Below are 20,476 nucleotides of genomic sequence, written 5' to 3' on the forward strand. Positions count from 1 at the left end.
GGTACTATTGAAGTAGACCATGTGAGATTGCATTTTGATGGTTGACTGCAACTGTGGGATGCTAGTGGTGAGAGAAATTAACATTCAAGGCAATTAATGTTTTGTCATTGTGGAGTGGCTTGTGTTGAAGCTGTGCTCGTCATTCAAGTGAAAATTGTATATATCACTCTTGACGTGTACCTTGTAGATTGTTGGAAGGCTTTGGGTTGTCAGGGGCTCCATTAGTTGACACAATCCCTGCTTTTTTGTATCTTTTGTTTGGTTGGTCCAGTTGAGGTTCTATTTACAAGTGGCACCTGGATTCTGTGGGGGCATTAGGCCCTGTATCATTGTGGTAAGAACATCTCTTACATTAAAACCATTTACCACTTTGCCTGCTTGCAACACTTGAATGGCAATACAAACAACTTCAAATGTTGGATCTTGAGCAAAACAAAGTGCTGAAGTAACTTTGTACCATTCACACTGGGGCGACATCACCTTGAAATCTCATTGCATACAAATACTCGATTCCATTCAATTTTATTTCATTGGCAAATTTAGAAACATTATTACATTTGGTTCATCCATCCAGATCATTGATCAGCTGATCACAAGCATGAATCACAACAATATCCCACTATTTACCACCTGACATATACTGGAGCCATATGTGTATAACATTGAAATGGGTCCTTTGGCATGCTAAGACCATGTTGACCAACCAGCAGCTAACGCAATTTTACACATTCTACCCGAATCCATTTTATTCTTCACTCCTCCTGTATTCCCCTCATCTCTACCCCAGATTCTACCACCCATCTCCACATTGTCAATATAATGGCCAATTAGCCTACCAAACAGTAAACATTTTTTGAAATGATGAGGAAATCCACACAATCACGGGGAGAATTTGCAAACTCCGCGCACACAGCAGCCAAGGTCAGATTGAACCCAGATTGCTAGAGTTGAGGCAGCAGGTTTACTGGCTGCACTCCTGCGATGCCCAGTTGTTTCCTGTCTGCCAACTAATTTTCGATCTGTGCCAACATTACCTTCAATCCAATGTGCTTTAATTTTACACACTAATCTCTCATTTGAAATTTTATCAAATAATTTGCGAAAATCCAAATACATGATATCAACAGATTCTCCCTTATTTATTCTACTATTTGAACTTCTGCTTCAATAGGTTTTTTTTTAAGAGTGTGATTACTTTAGTCACCCTTCAATCTATAGGGACTATTCAATAATCCAAAGAAATTAGTACGAATGTGTTGGTTCATGAAGAGAATATCGATTCTTCATGAGTAGGTTTAATCTGTAGAAGAATAACTTTGAAATTTGGTAAACTGTTGACCCCAATGACATGAATTAACCATTTACCTTTTGGTTCGTTTGGTGTTGTGGTATTCAATGAGTTGATCAGTGGTGATAAAATGTTTCTCAGATTGACAAACATTGGCAAACATTTATTAGCCATCCACAATTACCTTTGACAAGATGGCGAACTGTCTGGAGCTGCTGCATTCTGCCTTGTGAAAGTGCTTCCTCCTCAGTAGCATCAGTTAATAGATTACTGAAAATAGACCCAGTGACAATGAAGACATTATGTTATGTTTCTAAATCAAGGTGTTGTGCAGCTTGGAACACAAAGTTGATAATGTTACTGTGGTACCTGCTTTCCCTGTCATCCTCAGTATTATACTAGTTGATTTGGGAGATGTTGGAACAGCCTGGGTGAATAACCTATATGCAGACACTGAATGAAAAGATAGTGCATGGTGTACCGACCAAGCAGGCTATTTTAACCTGGATGGTGTCAAACATTTTGTGTTGCTGATGCTGCCGTCATCCAGTCAACTGGACCATATTTAGTGCCTTGTGGAGTGTGGAAAGGCTTTGGATTTTTACATATTTTGGATTCACCATGTAGAAATTACAGCAATGTTTATACATAGTTCCCCAATTTCTGGGCACCATAATGTTTGGGACACAGCAATGTCATGTAAATGAAAGTAGTCATGTTTAGTATTTTGTTGCATATCCTTTGCATGCAATGATTGCTTGAAGTCTGCGATTCATGGACATCTGGTGATGCTCTGCCAGGCCTGTATTGCAGCCATCTTTGGCTTGTGCTTGTTTTGGGGGCTAGTCTCTTTTAGTTTGCTCTTCAACAAGTGAGTTTATTGTCATGTGTCCCTGTATAGGACAATGAAATTCTTGCTTTGCTTCAGCACACAGAACATAGTAGGCATTTACTACAGAACAGATAAGTGTCCATATACCATGATATAAATATATATACACATGAATAAATAAATTGATAAAGTGCAAATAACAGAAAATGGGTTATTAATAATCAGAGTTTTGTCCTAGCCAGGTTTAATAGCCTGATGGCTGTCGGGAAGTAGCTATTCCTGAACCTGGTTGTTGCAGTCTTCAGACTCCTGTACCTTCTACCTGAAGGTAGCAGGGAGATGAGTGTGTGGCCAGGATGGTGTGGGTCTTTGATGATACTGCCAGCCTTTTTGAGGCAGCGACTGCGATAAATTCCCTTGATGGAAGGAAGGTCAGAGCCGATGATGGACTGGGCAGTGTTTACTACTTTTTGTAGTCTTTTCCTCTCCAGGGCGCTCAAATTGCCGAACCAAGCCATGATGCAACCGGTCAGCATGCTCTCTACTATGCACCTGTAGATGTTAGAGAGAGTCTTCCTTGACAAACCGACTATCCGTAATCTTCGCAGGAAGTAGTGGCGCTGATGAGCTTTCTTGATTATTGCATTAGTGTTCTCGGACCAAGAAAGATCTTCAGAGATGTGCACGCCCAGAAATTTGAAGCTCTTGACCCTTTCAACCATCGACCCGTTGATATAAATGGGGCTGTGGGTTCCCCTCCTACTCCTTCCAAAGTCCACAATCAGTTCCTTGGTTTTGCTGGTGTTGAGGGCCAGGTTATTGCTCTGGCACAATATGGACAGTTGCTCGATCTCTCTTCTATACTCTGACTCATCCCCATCAGTGATACGCCCCACAACAGCGGTGTCGTCAGCGAACTTGATGATGGAGATCGCACTGTGATTGGCTATGCAGTCATGGGTATAGAGTGAGTACAGAAGGGGGCTGAGCACGCAGCCTTGAGGGGCTCCCGTGCTGATTGTTATCGAGGCTGACACATTTCCACCAATACGAACAAACTGTGGTCTGTGAATGAGGAAGTCGAGGGGATAGGGGGGGGAGGAAGGGGAGGGGAGGCAAGAGAAGAGGGGAGGGGGAGGGGGGGGGGTAAGGGGAGGGGAGGGGGAGCTATAAACACAGCTGTAATTTCTACACGGTGAAACCAAAATGTATTAAAAAACCTTTAAATAAAATCTGACAATGTGCACTTTAACCACATGTGATGTTTTCTATTACAAATCTCCAATTGTGGAGTACAGAGGCAAATAAATAATGATGAGTCTGTCCCAAACATTATAGAGTGCACTGTATGTAAAAGACACAGTAAAGGGCCTGTCCCACTTGGGAGTCATTTGCGCGTCACACAGGTGATGCGCGAAGATTTTGTGAATCCCAAAATCCTCGGGCACCGCGTGCGACCTTGCCTATGCCACCACGTGCGCGTAATGCACGCCATCCGCGCATCACATGCACGTCGTGACACGTAAATGTTGCCCAAGTGGGACAGGCCCATAACTCTCTGGTGGAGGGTTGAATACATATATGCATTGTTTCATCTACATTAGGAAAATATGTGAAATGTATTAGTCTAAAATTATTCCTTTATCACAGGCAATACCATGAAGGATCCATTTGCAATGTATTTACAAATCAGTGTGCAAACATAAATGAAAATCAAAAACCTATATTGCAAATCTCAACAAGCACAAACAGACATCAATCATGCTCAGTTAAGGGCCTGTCCCACTTGCATGCAATTGCGTGCATTTGGCGCGACCAACCGGAAGCGGAGTTCACGAGTGACATAATTTACGTCATGCTTACAAATATGCTGGGCAGGAGGCGGGCCAACTGAATTTGGGAGTCGGGCGGTGATGTCATCACGCAACGCCACTCCGGGCAGTGACATCATCACGCAACGCCACGCGCTAGGCGTACGCCATCAAGACGCTGTGTACGTCAAGACGCTGCGTACCATTGCAATGCGCCTGCGTTGGCACGCAAAGATTTCGGTCACTGCAGCAATTTTGGAGCCCCGCGCGACGTCGGGACCAGCCCCGCACAACACCGCGGGACCGGCCCCGCGCGGTCATACGATGCCCATACGCCTCAAGTGGCCACGAGGTCGCATAATTTGCGAACCAAGGTCGCGTAAGTGGGACAGGCCCTTCACCTGAGACACTGTTTCATTTTGAACCGTTTTTTAACCAAGCAAATACCAACCTTTGTCTATTCTTAGACTTGGGTTTACTTAGTTTCCATCTATAAAAGTCGAATTTGAATTTGCACACAGCTACATTGAATGGTCCAATGGCGTGGTTTTTGCAATCATGACTTTCAGGTGAACTTAATATAATAAACCTTTTTGATCAGCTTCTGTTATTGATATCTTACAGGGGATGGCAATTTGTACAGGGAATGTGGGACCTAAGAGAATAGTGACTGCATGTCTTGTTCAGCCAACTAGATCAAAGAATATTCATAACCATGATGTGCATGTTTGGTTATTTAATTTATTTTATTTTAAAATTAAAATCTATTAACTATTAAAACTGATCTTGTGTATGGATGTGTGTGTGTGTGTATAATCACATCTTCTCAAAAAAATGATGCGCTAACGGTAAAATGTTTACATATTCCGATAGCGATTTCCCCCAAAATCGCCTTTTCTGAAAAATTCATGGTTTATTTCTTGAGTTATCAATGAAAATGTTCACAAATCCGATAAAACTTTGAAATAAAAATGCCTCTTTCGCTGATGACGTCACAATGGATCTGCGTGCTCGAGCTGCGCGTGACGCCCCCCTCCACCACTCCCTCCTCCCCGTTATTCAAAAGACGCAGCCCTCTCAACCCCCGACCTCCCTCGACCTCTCCCTCCTCCCCCCCGACCTCTCCCTCCTCCCCTCCCATCATTCAAAAGACGAGCAAGTCGGCTACTGGATTGATGTTGCTGAACACGGAGTCCTTTGGTCGATGCCAGCTGCCCACCTCTCCCACCTCCCCCAACCTCTCTCTCCCCCCCCCCCCCGTTATTCAAAAGACACAGCTCTCTCACACTCCCCCCCCCCCTCCTTTCTCCACCCCATCCTCTTCCCCCCTCCCTCCCTCTCCCCCCCCCCCCCCCCCCCCCCCCCCCCTCCCCCCCCCCCCCCCCCCCCCCCCCCCCCCCCCCCCCCTCTCTCCCCCCCTCCCCCCTCCCCCCCCCCCACCTCCCACCCCCCCCCCCCCCCCCCCTCTCTCCTCCCCTTGTCCTCCTTCCCCCCCCCCCCTTGTCCTCTTCCCCCCCCTTCCTCCCTCTCCCCCCCTCTTCCTCTTTCCCCCCCTCTTCCTCTTCCCCCCCCTTCCTCTTTCCCCCCCTCTTCCTCTTTCCCCCCCCCCCTTCCTCTTTCCCCCCCCTTCCTCTTTCCCCTTTCCTCCCCCTCCTCTCTTTTCCCTCCCTCTTCTCTTTCCCTCCTCTCCCCCCCACTCTTCCTCGTCCCCCCTCTTCCTCTCCCCCCCCCACTATTCCTCTCCCCCCCCCCCTATTCCTCTTCCCCCCCACTATACCTCTTCCTCTTCCCCCCTCTTCCTCTTCCCCCCCCTTCCTCTTCCTCTTTCAAGCAGGGGGCAAAGTCACCAAAGACAGCGAGTCGTGACCTCTTCCTCCCCCATCTTGCAGAGACTGAGCCACGCACACACATCTGGGTTTCATAGTCCCTCCCCCTCCTACAATAAAGGGGCATGGCCATCATGGTGTGATTGACACGAGAGAGAACCTCAACATTTGGGAAAAATCCTCGGCACCTGATGAGCGGAGGGGGACTGAGTAAGATGGCCAAAAATCACAGCCGTACGTAGTAGCGTTTTTTCTAAAATCAATATAAAGTGCAAACAGGAAGTGGTCAAGATTAAACTTTTAATTCAGCTTTAATTAGGCAAGGCAGCTTTAATTAGGCAAGGCAGCTTTAATTAGGCAAGGCAGCTTTAATTAGGCAAGGCAGCTTTAATTAGGACAGGCAGCTTCAGCACTTTCAAACCAAAGCCAACACAGCTTTAGCATTTTCAAACCAAAGGCAACACAGCTTTAGCACTTTCAAATTACATTTTCAAACCACATTAAGGGCACTGACAGGTCAGTAAAACCACTCACAGTTTAGTAGACATGTGTTCAGGTTTATTCACAGCTCAGACTGAGAATTGTGACCTCTCGCTTCCCCATCTTGCAGAGAACTGAGACACCTCCACTTCTCCGGGTTTTATAGTCCCTCCGGAAGAGTGAGCCTTCAGGAGTGAGAATCTCAATATTTTTTTAAACACTAATAACTGTTTTATTTTTCATCGATGGGAAAAATCCTCTTGTCCTGTGCAGCGGAGGGGGACTGAGTAAGAGAGCCAAAAATCACCACCGTAAGTGGCAGCGTTTTTTCTAAAATCAATATACAGAACAACAGGAAGTGGTCAAGATGAGACTTTTAGTAATATAGATATCAAGGGGGGGGGGGGGGGGCGGGTTAGTGTGTGTGTGCGCGTGGGGAGTGGTTAGTGTGTGATGTTGCAGGCCCCCCCCCGCAACCCACGTTGAGGGGACGACCCAACGGGTCCCACTTGGTCTAGTAATATATAATAACTAGACTAAGTTAGGCAAGACAACTTTAATTAGGCAACACGGCTTTAATTAGGCAAGGCAACTTTAATTAGGCAACACGGCTTTAATTAGGCAAGGCAACTTTAATTAGGCAACAAAGCTTTAGCATTTCCAAACCAAAGGCAACACAGCTTTAGCATTTCCAAACCAAAGGCATCACAGCTTTAGCATTTCCAAACCAAAGGCAACTTAGCTTTAGCATTTCCAAACCAAAGGCAACACAGCTATAGCATTTCCAAACTATATTTTCAAACCACATTAAGACAGGTCAGTAAAACCACTCAGTTAGTAGACATGTGTTCAGTGTTATTAACAGCTCAGACTGAGAGACATAAACCTCTCGCTCCCCTATCTTGCAGAGACTGACTGAGGCACTCAACACTTCCAAGTTTTATAGTCCCTCCGGAAGGGGCGTGGCCTCCAGGAGAGAGAATCTCAACATTTTATAAACACTAATAACTCTTATTTTTAATCGATGGGAAAAATCCTCTTGTCCTGCGCAGCGGAGGGGGACTTTGAGTAAGATGGCCAACAATCACAGCAATAAGTGGCACCGTTTAATAAAAAATCAATATGCAGAACAATAGGAATTGGTCAAGATCAGACATTTAGTAATATAGATGTGCAGGTTGTGAAAGACACTAAATTAAATATGGGGTAAGATGCTTTCAAAATTTTGATTTTGGTATTGGGGTGTTTGGTAGTCAAAAAGACTTGCACACTTATTTATTCACACGAATGGACAAGACTTTATCAGACTAGTTAATAATTAGTCAATGTTAGAACCTATGGTATTTGTTGGTGCTCGATCACTCAATGAAATATGATCCGGGCAAGGCTTCGGCAGAAGCAGGGAAGCTACCTGATTTCTCATTTCACTGTGGTTGTAAAGACTCGTGCTAACTCAGCCATTTAATTAGATCATGGCTGATCTGATTTTTGGCCTCAACACATTTCTGTTCAATCCCCATAACCATTGATACCTCTCAACTGAAAATTTATCTTGCAGCTTTGAATATACTAAATACTTAAAACCCAGCCTATTACTTTTGAATTGGCTTATCAACAGGAATACTGCATGAAATTTCATGCCATGAAAAGAAATTCACAATCACTTAATAGTAACCATCAAGATTACGTATTTTCTAAACTAATTTTGAATTAATACTTGCTGCATTTTTATTTTAATTTGGATGAATCTCTGTGCTGCCAGCTCTTCAGGGTTAATATGAGAAGCAGAAACCAGCATAAAATTAGTTTGGGATTCTTCACAGACTGGGGCACAGCATGTCTGGATCTACAGGGAGCTTTCGTTCTTTTTTTTAATATGGAGATTAAGGGGAAAGGGCCTATGTAATGAGCAGATAAAAGCAAGAGATGGAAAAATATTCATTGCACAAGGCTCTTAGCGTTCTAGGTGGAGGTTTACACCCAAAAAAAAGGAAGTTTGATGTTCCTTCGTTGTGTTCATTCAGTGAACTGTAAAATACTTTGAAGAAGCTTATCTGTGGTTTAAGGGTTTCCTGGGAGAGTTGCTGGCTGACTGGCAAGGAAGGCGCTGATTGACATAACTGATTTTAATGCCAGGGCTTTAGACTGGAGCAAAGCCATTGATACTAGATTGCAAACAATTTTGCTGAATTCTCAGTTTGGGAATTGGAAAGTATTAATGAAAGAAAGGAATGGCTTTAATTAAGTATTAATGGCTGTCAGTTAAGTATTAAGTGCAGCACGCTTAAAGTTCTTGTAATTATATTGTTTTATATTTGGATTAAATTATCCAAACTAATCTATTTAACATGAGTGGTTTTCTGAAAATTTGAAATATTTTCTCTTTTCCTTTGTTAGCACTTAACCCATCTTATTGTCGTCTCTATAGTTTGGCATTGGCAGAGATGGGTATTTTGGTCAGCATGGATGAGTTGGGTGGAAAGGGCTGGTTTCCCTGCTGGAGGATGTTGACTCTACATGGGAACGGTTATGCAAATATGAAATTTCATCAATTTAATTATAGAATATTTAAAATTCTTGATAATCCTTGAACAGAAAATCATTTTAACTTAACAAAACGTGTATTGTATTTGTGACAATATGTTCAGTGGCGGTGGTTTTGGAGAATAAACTTAAAATCAATGAAAAATCAAAGGTGAAAACAGGGCCACATTTATTTGTGACTTCTATCCTTATATAACTATAAAACTTTGATTGTGGGGGTGTTTATTTGTTTGTGCGCGATCACATCTACTCGAAGAAACTAGGCGCTAACGGTAAAAATTTTACTTATTCCGGTAGAGATTTATTCTGTGAAATTAAAAATCGCCTTATCTGAAAAATTCATGCATTATTTCTCGAGTTATTAAACAAAATGTTCACAAATCAATCTGAAGAGGAAAAAATGAACTGCTTGTTCCCTGATGACGTCACAATGGATCTGCCTGCCTGATGACGTCACAATGGATCTGCCGGCTCTCACTTACCCCAGGCTCTCTCTTCCCCCCCCCCCCCCGGCTCTCTCTCTTCCCCCCCCCCCCCCCCCCCTCTCTCTCTCCCCCGGCTCTCTCTCTTCCCCCGGCTCTCCCTTCCCCCGGCTCTCCCTTCCCCCCCGACTCTCCCCCCCCCCTCCTCTCCCCCCCCCCCCCCCCCCTCCCCTCTCTTACCTTCTTCTCCCCCCCACCCCCCCCTCTCTCTCTCTCCCCCCCCCTTTCCCCCCCCCCCCCCCCCCCCCCCCCCCCCGGCTCTCTCTTACCCCCAGCTCTCTCTGATTTGCTATCTGAAATCAGCAGCAAATGTTAGAAATGTAGGATCAGTTGATCACCATCCATGTGAGAAAGTAGCTTTAAGTAAAATCTTTCAACTGTGCCACTCATTCTTGCAGGAGAATCTGCAGCTACTCAGACAAAAGAATAGCCCACACATACCCTCCTCATCCCAACTAACCAATCAACTCCATCTTTACTTAACGCTGCCTCAGGAAAGCAGCCAACATAATCAAGGACTGAAACACTGGTTATTCTCTCCTCTCCCCTTTCCCACCAGCCAGAAGATACAAAAGCTCAAGCATTTATCACCAGATTCAACAAGCGCTTGCTTCTTCCCCATTGATCTCATACTCTTGAACTGACCTCTTGAATGCTAGGGATGAATGCTGATTTTTCCAATCTACCTAGGTATAGCCCTTTAACTTTATCTGCACTTTTTCTATAGCTATGACACTATGCTGTGCTGTTTTATTTTCTCCTTGCACTAATTTGATGCACTCGTGGATAGAACGCAAAACAAAGCTTTTCACAATGTCTCGGTACTGTGTCAATAAAGCAATGGGATGGAAAACGTGACTAGCACTGTATATTAAACCAGAGATATAGGCCAGAAAATTCGAAGGAAACTGAACATAACACAGATGAGCATGCCCAATGGATCTGTGGCATGATGAAAACAAAAAATGTGCGAAATAGATGTATTCAAGGGAGCAATGAATAAAGATAAACAAGAATGGACATTATTAATGGAAAACAAAATAGCAGAGATGCTGGAATCTGAATCAAAATGGACAGTACTGAAAGACCTTAACCAATAAACCAGGATCTGTGGAAAGAGAAACCAGTAAACATTTCAAGTCATAAACTCTTCCTCATAACTGAGGGAAGAATAAATGGGTGCGTTTATCTGACTTCTTGAAAATTAACTCTTCCAAAATACAGGTTAGTAACATAAATAAATAGAAGGGCAAAGACTAAGATGAGATGGATTGATCCAGCTGAGGGATGGCACTAGGAGTTGGAGGAAGATGTGCATGACAGAAGACTTTGCAGAGCCCAGATTTGCAACATTGACTCATTTTAAAGAGAAGAGTAAACAAGGAACACCATAGTATAATGTGATCAAAAGGAACTGCAAATGTTGGTTTGTACCAAAGATGGACACAAAACACAAGAGCAACTCAGTGGGTCAGGCAGCATCTCTGGCAAACGTGGACAGGTGACGTTTTGGACAATTACAAGTTGCATTTTAAGTTTCTGATTCATTTCCACTTTGAAGGTTCCAAGAGTTTAAAGATGATTATTAAATGGCATAATTGCCGATAGAAATGTATCTAGAACGAGGCAGGAGTTTGGGGTTGCGAATGCAAAAGCAGAATACTTGGATCTATCATTAATATAAACTTATCATGATTTACAGTACTATGGCAGAGTTGTCTGAATTACCAACTCTGGGTAATATCTTTTATTTCCAAATATTAATATCTGCATAATATGGAAACCTAATGTTACATCTTTAAATTTCAACTGCTCAGCCTCACCATAATGGGAATTGAGTTGCACTATATATTATTGTTCTGACTTATAATCAATTGCAATGGATAATTTGGTTTACCTGTGATGCACTTTCCTGGTTTGAGGTTGAAGCTGCAAGCCCAATTCGTAATGACTGGCCATCAGTAGTTTATCATGCAAGCAAGACTGTAATACAAAGACAGTTAATGTTGGCCATTCGTTAAAGCTGGAGTTCTGCAGCAACTTTGTTAGTAGAAATACTAGAATTAGTAGAACTCTATTTTCAGAAACGTTTGAATTTGATATTCTACATAAGGAAGGAACAGGATACATTAAAACCACCTGTAATTATTGAAATGCAATTTTCAAATCCTTTCAACTTCAGATAATCTGCATTCATCCTGTATTCTTTAAGTTATCAAACATTTTTTTAATTTGGCTGACAATTCAAAATTGAATAGAAAACCTTTTATGAAGTAGAATTTAAGAAGGATCCTTTATATGAATTTTCTCAAACCTCGGCTTTGTTACTAATAAATTATGATACATTTATTTATATTTCTTGATGTATGTGCATCTTAACATTCCATTCTTTAATCAAGAGTGTGACCCCAAACACACATACTGAAATGTTAATGCTGTTCTTCATTGAAGAGGAGGGCCAAGATAAAATTTATGAATCAGAATGTGGCTTTGTTTGAACCTGCTGCTAATGGATGAGTTGGCAAATAACGTCAAAAAAAAAGTCAAACCTTTCAAGTTCAGAGGTGGCACCAGGGAATCGAGCCAAGGGAACTTCAAAGCCAGCACAGCAAGACGGAACATGTGTTTGAGACTGAATAGATTAGAGACCATTATCAGTCATTTGCCATGATGTGGTGAACAAAAGCATGTTTTCCCTTTGGGGGTGGGGTTAGTAAATGTTTTTTCAAATAAAGTAACTTGCCAATGCTCTACCTGGTACCCATGCATTGTTTTACCCTGGGAATACAAGGTAATAAGAATCATAATTTTGCCACTCCTTATCTACATTGTTACTAATCGTGAGATAGCTGTATTAGACTGAGATTCCCTTCTGAGCAATACAGATTCTGAAGGAGTATTAATGGTTTATGAAAGTGACACTTGTTTAGTTTCCTTTTATGGCTTTGTTTATTGGGCCACATCTTGCTGTCCCCAGGACTGACATCGCTGTTCATTTTCCTCCACATCCACTAAATCTTACCGTGAAGCTGCCTCACCCCATACTGACCTGACAGTCTTTGTCAGGAGGCAAAACTAGTCGTGGGCTTTGTCTTCTGTCAAAGCTGTCATCACATTTGACTTTTTAAAATATTTTTCTCATTTAGCAATAAACTAGTCAATGTAATTCAACTGAAAATACCCTTAGCAATAATATAATTTTTTACTCTTCCCCACCACCCTTATTGAAATGGATAGTGTCCAGAATATTGTGCAGGATGTGAAGTAAGTTTTATTCATACCCTTCCCTGCCTCCAAGACTGGAGCAAACAAAAGTGGAGCAAACTGACAGGTTTGGCCTTTCAAACCTGTCTAAATCCTACGTTTCCGCATTTGATAGGGAATGCGAGGTAGTCCAGGACTTTAAACTGTTCAATACCAGCAATTCCAGTGGAAGCTGCTGGCATTGTACAGAGTTTTTTTTTTATTGTGATGCACGTTGTCAGCAAACTTAAGAGCACAACATTTTAGCCTGAGGTACTGTTTTTGTTTAATGCTTCCTTTTTCAGTATACTATGTAGATGAAAATAATTCCAATTAAAGCAATGTTCATGGAGTATTGACTACAATACGTAGAGATTTGCATTTTTTCTCAGTTTGTATTTTGATACCGTTGGTCTCTTCTGTAGTTCGGTTGGGTCTACAGAGTGTAACCTTCAAGTGTCCTGGTTAAATAACTGCATTTAGTCTACTTAATCAGGCAGCATACAATAATAGGGTAGATTTGTCATGCAAACTTCTCCCTTTGCATAAGAATACAAAACCTTTCAAATGAGGATGACAGAAAACGAGTGCCACTTTGGTCGCACTACTCCATTTTTAATTTATTTTTTGTAATGAAAGTAGCCACTCTTGTCAGGTAAATAGGCTTGCCAAATTCTATCTTTAGATTTTTAACTTCAACAGAAGAAAGATAGACCAGTTTGTTATTGTGAGTTTTAAGGATTGTACAAATCAGGAATGTGGGGGAAAGTAATTTATCACTGCTTTAAAAGGTTTATGTCAAAATATAAATAGAGTATCCATAATTCAGTAAATTGCAAATCATAACTTCGTGACAAAGTTGAATTTTTGTATTGATGATACTCAGCAAACCGCACAATGCAAACTGATGGCTTGTTTATGCTTCAGAGATCCACTAATTATTTTTTGTCTTTTCATAATTTAATGTTTTTGGCAGCTGAATTTACTCTATTGTTACAGTGATAGGACTTTTTCCAATACAAGTTCTCAGAGCTCGGCACAGTTCACAGCAGAGCTGGGAAAAGATTAGATAGAAATGGTTGTAATATCTTCATACCACTTCCACAAGTGTATCATTATTTTAGCTTTCCATTGGTTTAGTGAGTTCTGGAGATTGCTTGTGGAAATTGGAGTCTAATGTTGAGGAGGGCACACTTAATTTTGACACTTTTGGTTTTCCTTATCTTTAACATATTAATTGATGCATCAATTAATGAAATATGCACCTGAAAATTTCACTCTAGTTTCACTTTGTCAAGGCAAAACATCTTTCTATTACACAGGTTTCAACGTGTTTTGCTCAAAGATGCTCATGTTCGCTATTAATTTGGTTCCTAATGATGAAGCTGTTAATTTGGAAATTAGTGCACAATTATAAAACTAAAATGTCACCTTTTTTGGACAGAGATGGAATTCCCCCATATCGAATCAGAAAGCAACATCGGCGGGAAATGCATGAAAGTGCCAAAGCGAATGGACGAGTGCCACTACCTCACATTCCGGTAAGCATTTCTTCTGTGAATGTATAGATATGAAAGCAAACTTATCTGTGTGGCTGTTTTAATGGACAAATTTTCACTTGGGTTTAAGCACATGCTTATTGCTTTTTTTTTTGCTTTCTTAATATTTAGTTACCAGCTATTTTAAAACTGCATAGATAACCGATGACTTAGTTGCATTTTTTATTACATTTCACTGTTGTGAATACTATGTGAAAGCAGAATCCAAGAGCGCAGATGTTCAAAATATGAATCACAAAGGGAATGTTAAAACACTTTCTGAGTCGGATAGCATCTGGAGTTGATGTGTCAGTTGAAATATTTAAACGCTGTTACAGAGAAAATATGTATTTGCTGTGAAGCTGCTTATATATTGCCATGGTCAATGATTAGCTAATTCTATAGTTTGCTGCTATTGTGAATTGTTTCTCTATAGGATAGTGTTTTGTTTACATTCTTGCCAAAAACTTGCACTCAAGTTGTGATTGAACTTAACACCTCGCATTTTCTACAGTATTAAGCACAATTATTTGCTCACATTAAACAAAAATAAAATTATATTCAGTGTTATTCTCCTAGAGTAAGGCCTCTTGAGGCATTTCTTTCATGTTTAGCTTTTATCTTTTCATTCTTTTAACAGAGCAATAGGAGTGCCTGGTAAACAACGCAAATCATGGCCTAAACAAAGTCAAATAAAGAACACATGAAAGTGATTTGGATATCCTCAAGGCCCTATTTATTAGAACTTATTCCAGAGTATAGTTTAACATGTTTTGCCAACGTGATTCAATTTTTCCAAGCATCTCATGCTATAACACTTTAATGAAATGTATATCAGTAAGACATTAAACTGAATGTAAACTAATAAATTGGGATCACAGGGAATTGCAGAAGCTAAAATATTGAGCAAAATATAGTGTTGGAGGTACTTAGTGAGTCAGGCACCATCTATAGAGGGGATAGGTGACATTGTGGGTTGGGACCCTTCAAACTGGACGCTTTGGATCGACTCTCTTTGATCTAAAGAAGGGACAAGGACTCAAGACATCACCTACACAGATGCTGACTGACCATAGTTTCTCCAGCACTGTTTTGCTAATACATTGGGATACCACCTGGTAATATTTCCTGATTATCATTCTTGGATCACAAAGGGTTAATAAAAGAATTATGTAAATAGGAGAAAAGCTTTGAGGAAGACTCGTTTTTCCCTATTTTGAGTAATAACTTCTATTATGATCTTCCTAGTGATATTTATGGCTGAGCCCTTTAATATCGTTTTACTGCAGGGTCAAGTTTAAATTTCAAGCATTAATGCAATTTTTTATGGAAGGTGTAGTTTCCATTTCTGCAATGAAGGGTGAAAAGAACTTGTTAGTGGCAGTTGAGGCAATTAAAAAAAAAAAAAAGATTTAGAAATCGCTTTTTTCAGGAAAAGGTGTTTTGGATTGCATAATAGCAAATATAACTTTATTCAAGAAAAATAAAGTAGGAGACTGCAAACTTGTTAGCTTCCCTGTCATTGGGAACACTTGAAGCTGTTATTCAAGTTGTTATAATAGGACATGTGCAGAGAGAGTGTTCTCTGCATAAAGAATAGAGTAGAATAGTTTCTTTATTGTCATTGTAACATGAACCATGTACAACGAAATTTAAAAATGTCAGCCAGTCAGTGCACCATTCAAACATTTCTAAAAGCTAACGATACATACAAGATAAAATATTAAAAGATAAACAACTAAAATAAATATCACGAAAATAGCACGCATAAACACCCAACCCTCCATCCTTCTGTCGATTTCACAGTGTACCACATTCCCTTAGTATGTCTCGCCCCTGCGTTCCTTGGCGGCTACATTTAGTGCTTTTATAGCAGTGGGGTAAAAACTGTTTTTTAGTCTGTTCGTCCTTGTCCTTGTAGATCTGTACCGTCTGCCTGACGGCAACAGTTCAAACAGGGAGTGTCCGGGGTGGGAAATGTCCTTTATGATACTCTGGGATTTTTTGGTGCAGCGGGAACTGTGTAAGTCCTCCAAGGTAAGGAGAGGGCAGCCGACAATCCTCTGGGCGTTGTCAATGGCCCTCTGGAGCGCTTTCCTCTGAGCCGCTGTGCAGCTGGTGTACCACACGCATACACAGTATGTTAGTATGCTCTCAATGGAGCACCGATAAAAGTGGGGTAGTGTCGGGATCCGGTTGGAAATGCAAAAGATAATATTCTGAATGTCGAAGCCAGTGGGATGAAAGGTGAGGACCAGCGGATATTTCTCTCCTTTCTGGGGATGGGAGACTGGATAGTGTCCAGTTATGCAAAGAGTTTAGTGGGGCAAGAGAAGGCATAAACAATAGGCCTACAACGGCAGTCCTGTTTGTGAATCTTGAAGAGATGGAAGCGGATTATGCGTGATTAGGACATCAAACTTTAGGCTGTTGAGGCAGTCAGTTGAAAATGAAAAAGCCAAGAGAGTGGCAGGGCCAGAAGTGGGATTTCAGGGGAATGAAGTGTGCTGGAGATGTGAGAAAGGGTAGTTATGGGATGCGAAGTGGGTATGGAGGAGGAGGCATTAGGAAAAGAACTCGACATGTTGGGCCCAGTATTCACTGAGGAACTAGATAGCATGAAATGGGGGTGGGCTGTCAAATGATGGATGGTTGGGCAGGCTTCATTTGTATCTGTTGCAGTGGACAGAGCCTTGATACAACAAAGATCCTAAAGGATCTTGACATGGATTTTTCCTCATATGAAACCTAAAGGTCACTGTTCATAGGTGGATGGCCATTGAGGTATGGATATTATGAAATATTTTGAGTGCTACGAGTCTCTGAAACTAACTTTCCCAAGGGCAGTGGAAGCAGAACCTTTGAATACATTTAGGACAAAGTCAGATTCATTATAAACAAAGGAATGAAAGATTATGACAGAAATCATAATTGAGATTAAAATCAGGTCAACAGTGATATTATTCAATGGCAGTGCAGGCTTGATGGACCAGATGGTCTACTAATTTCTGTTTGAATATGTAGATGCTGCAAAATGTTCAGTGAGCCCCATGTGTTGTAATAAATAGTTTGCTTTAAGCCGTGTTAGTATGAAAAGTTAACATCGAGTCAGATGGAAGCATGCATGCAAGATTAGCTATATTATCTAACAATTAAGGCAGTGCAAGCTGGTCAGTGCTCTACATTTCCCCAACTTAAATTTCCAGCTGATTAAAAATGAAAGACTGGCAAGGTGTTAAGGAAGGCTTTTTTTTTAGGAAATAATGCTCATTAAAATATCTTCAAAGCCAGAACAAATCAAAGGAGCGTGCTGGCCAATGAACCTGAACTAATACTGATATGCATTATTTACCAATTGAAGAAGACCATTCCATTTATTATTTTTCTGGATTGGTAATCAAAACTTATCAATAAGATGATTTATATTAGAAGTAGTTACGAAATTTTACAGAGCCTATATTTGACTAAATCTTTATACCTTGCATTTCACAAATTGTAAAATGTAGGGAAGGGAGGAATTTTTAATCTCTAGCTAGGTCACTCTTTAAAGTTGTATTAGCATTACAAATTTAGTACACTTGCATCATTCTCTTCAGACTATTTCAGTTGCTTGTATACAGACGAATGGACGTAGTGATCCCTGTATTCTGCACAGGCAGGAGTTAAAACATGATAGATGAAATTAGGCACTTTTGCACTCCTATTTGTTCTCTATAGTTATCAAGGGAAAACTCCTCAATATTTTTTGAATTGCATGGCTTTCCAATGAAATTACTGAAACAATGTTTGAACACCGCTACAAATAGCTACTAATTAATGTTAATTTTAATCTAAATAGGTGCAAAATACATTTCAAGAATTTTCTTTCCATGAGGATTGTGTTGTAATTGAATGCTATCAAATAATGTGAATAGGTTGGATAGGGCCTGGATGTTGTATTCATAGCATTCCATATGGTGTCAGTTTTAAATGAAATGATTTGCATTAGCCCCCCAGTATGTGCATCAAATATCTGTTTTGGGGATGCTATTAGCGTTTTGCATGTGCTTTTTGTGTAATGGCTACAGAACAAACTTCACACTAAGTTCGGAGAAAATTCTGATCAACTAAATAGGCCGTGGGCCGAGCATCGAAAAAGCGTCTAGAATTTAACTTTCATGATCCATGTCTGGTATCTACCTGAAAAGTAGGGCGGGGAGTGGAGGAAGGGAGCTGGCAGCGGTGCACGCGTCAACAAACTTACTGCGTGTTCAGTGGTTTCAATCCAGAGCCCGGCGGGGGGGGGGGGGAATAGGGCGGCTGGGCTGCGGGCGGGGCGGGACGGGACGGGTCACTGGCCAAGAGCGAGGCGACTGTGAACTGGCGGGGACCAAATGACTGCGAGTCGGGTGGGGGTGATATAACTCGCCGCGTGTGGAAAACAGTGCGCAGCAGGTGGCGAGTGGAAAACTGCGCAGCGGGCGGCGCGTGCAGACCCATTGTGATGTCATCAGCTCAAGATATTTGAAATATTTGAACATTTTCATAAACAACTCTAGAAATAAAGCTCTAAATGTTCAGGGAAGCCGATTTTTGACCACAGAATAAATCTCTGCAGGAGTATGTACCGTCAGAGCGTCGTTTTTTCGAGCAGTATTAATTCACACGCGCACGCACGATGTACGAAAGAAAACATTACAATCTCATGATAATAATCATGTCTTGGACCAGTCTCCTTTTTTGGAGAACATTGTTACTTCAGTACAGTTGGGTATTACTCAAAGTTGAACTCTTTCAAACGTATGTGTGCACAGTAATCTGCAGTTCACTCTCTTGCAAAAACTAAAACAACTTGCTGAAAGTTCACAGTATTCATCAATCATACTGTCATGGTTTATTATGGTGTACGATAATCATGTGAGGTTATTTGTATTATTGTTTTGACAGTTAAGACCTCTTGCACTAACCTTCCTCTCAGTCATGATCCCAGTGTGCTCACTGCCTAGCAAGCCTGAAACAAAGCGTGTGATTGGTCAATTTGTGACTGACTCAAAATCAAACGTGCTTTGATTGGATAATTACTACTCCGAGAATTGTTGTTTTTTCCCATATTTTAAAAATATATGCAGGTTTTGTTCTTGACGAGTTTCAGATATGATTGCTATAATATTTTTACACAATATGTTATAAATACAGGTAGATATGGGATGTAGGTCACGAAATGAAATGAAAAAACACCTCTGCCCATGGTCTAAAAGTTACTGCTCATGGAATGCACAGCATTATTTATGTATAATTGTAAACTTGTAATTGAAACAAATGAATCTATAATGTTTAGTTGCACTACAGCTATTGACGTATGCTCTATTTTTATGCTCCATAATTAACAAATAACACCACTTGTTTTGTTATCTAGATATAGGCAGAATCTTTTCTCTCTGCTCCTTAAATCCCTCAAATGAAAGTGCACCGCTACTGAAGTGAGACATCTCAGCCACTGGCATAATAGGGAGGTGGTTTCTAACTGTTCTGATGCAAGATAGCTTTGCAGTGGGATAATCAGATTGGGTTTAATTCCATCAGTACAGTCAGAAGTTCTTCACCAGAAACAGCTTGGGTTCTCAGAAGCTCCATTCTGTTTGTTCACATCCAATAAGGCAAAAGCAAATCCACCATCAAACTAATCCTATTAAGGGAGTTCAGTTAGCTTTGGTTTTAAATTAAATTATTTTCATCCTCAAGCTGCACAAGACCTGGTTTTTGGCTTTGATCATTTGGCTGTGTATAGCTTCACCGATAGGCTAGTGACTATTCCCAGCTGCACAGCATACTTACTATTCATTAACATTATAGCAACTACAGAGTGAGAACAGAAATGTAGCCCGATGAACCCTATCTGGATATGGTTTTGTTTGATTCATCATTTCTTAAGTAGGAGAAAATTGATGGTTTTTCCACCAGATAGATACAGAGTAAAACTTGTACCTGAAGTGGCCAAGATATTTTGGTTTTGTTCAGCAATAAAATGTTAAATTGTATCATATCCATGGTATCCTTTATGTAACTAAATAATTTTGGGTGCACATCTATTGAAATTTTAAGCATAGTTTGAGATATTTTGAAACTGTGGCATAAAAGCTGAGCTTGGTGTAAAGAGGTATAAAAGTTCATTTTGAAAATAAGGTGTGAAGCAAATATCTTTTTTATCCTCACAATGTGATCTTTTCAAATAGCATTTAGCTTCGAAGTGAAGAATGAGCAGGATTATAAAGAAAGTATCTGTATAAAAGTTAAATGTAATATTTGGAGCAGAAGGAAATTGTCACCATTTGTGCAATAAAATATGCTAATTTATATTGTTTTGGCCGTGGGGGGATTTTGAGGAAAAACATCTGTACTTTCAACATAACCCACCTGACAAGTATCAAGGTCTTATTTTATGTTCATATAGCT

The 20,476-nt window shown here is 40.8% G+C and overlaps 1 protein-coding gene across 2 annotated transcripts in view; it reads left to right on the forward strand.

Annotated features, from left to right (window-relative positions):
• axin1 (axin 1) overlaps positions 1-20,476 on the forward strand; it is a 126,311-nt gene that overhangs the window by 72,428 nt on the left and 33,407 nt on the right. For both annotated transcript variants that reach the window (XM_055651703.1, XM_055651704.1), the window contains exon 4: positions 13,951-14,047. In XM_055651703.1, the coding sequence (XP_055507678.1) occupies positions 13,951-14,047 (97 nt within the window). The remainder of the gene's footprint in view (positions 1-13,950; positions 14,048-20,476) is intronic.

Source organism: Leucoraja erinacea, chromosome 20, assembly GCF_028641065.1.
Source record: "Leucoraja erinacea ecotype New England chromosome 20, Leri_hhj_1, whole genome shotgun sequence".
NCBI lineage: Eukaryota > Metazoa > Chordata > Chondrichthyes > Rajiformes > Rajidae > Leucoraja > Leucoraja erinaceus.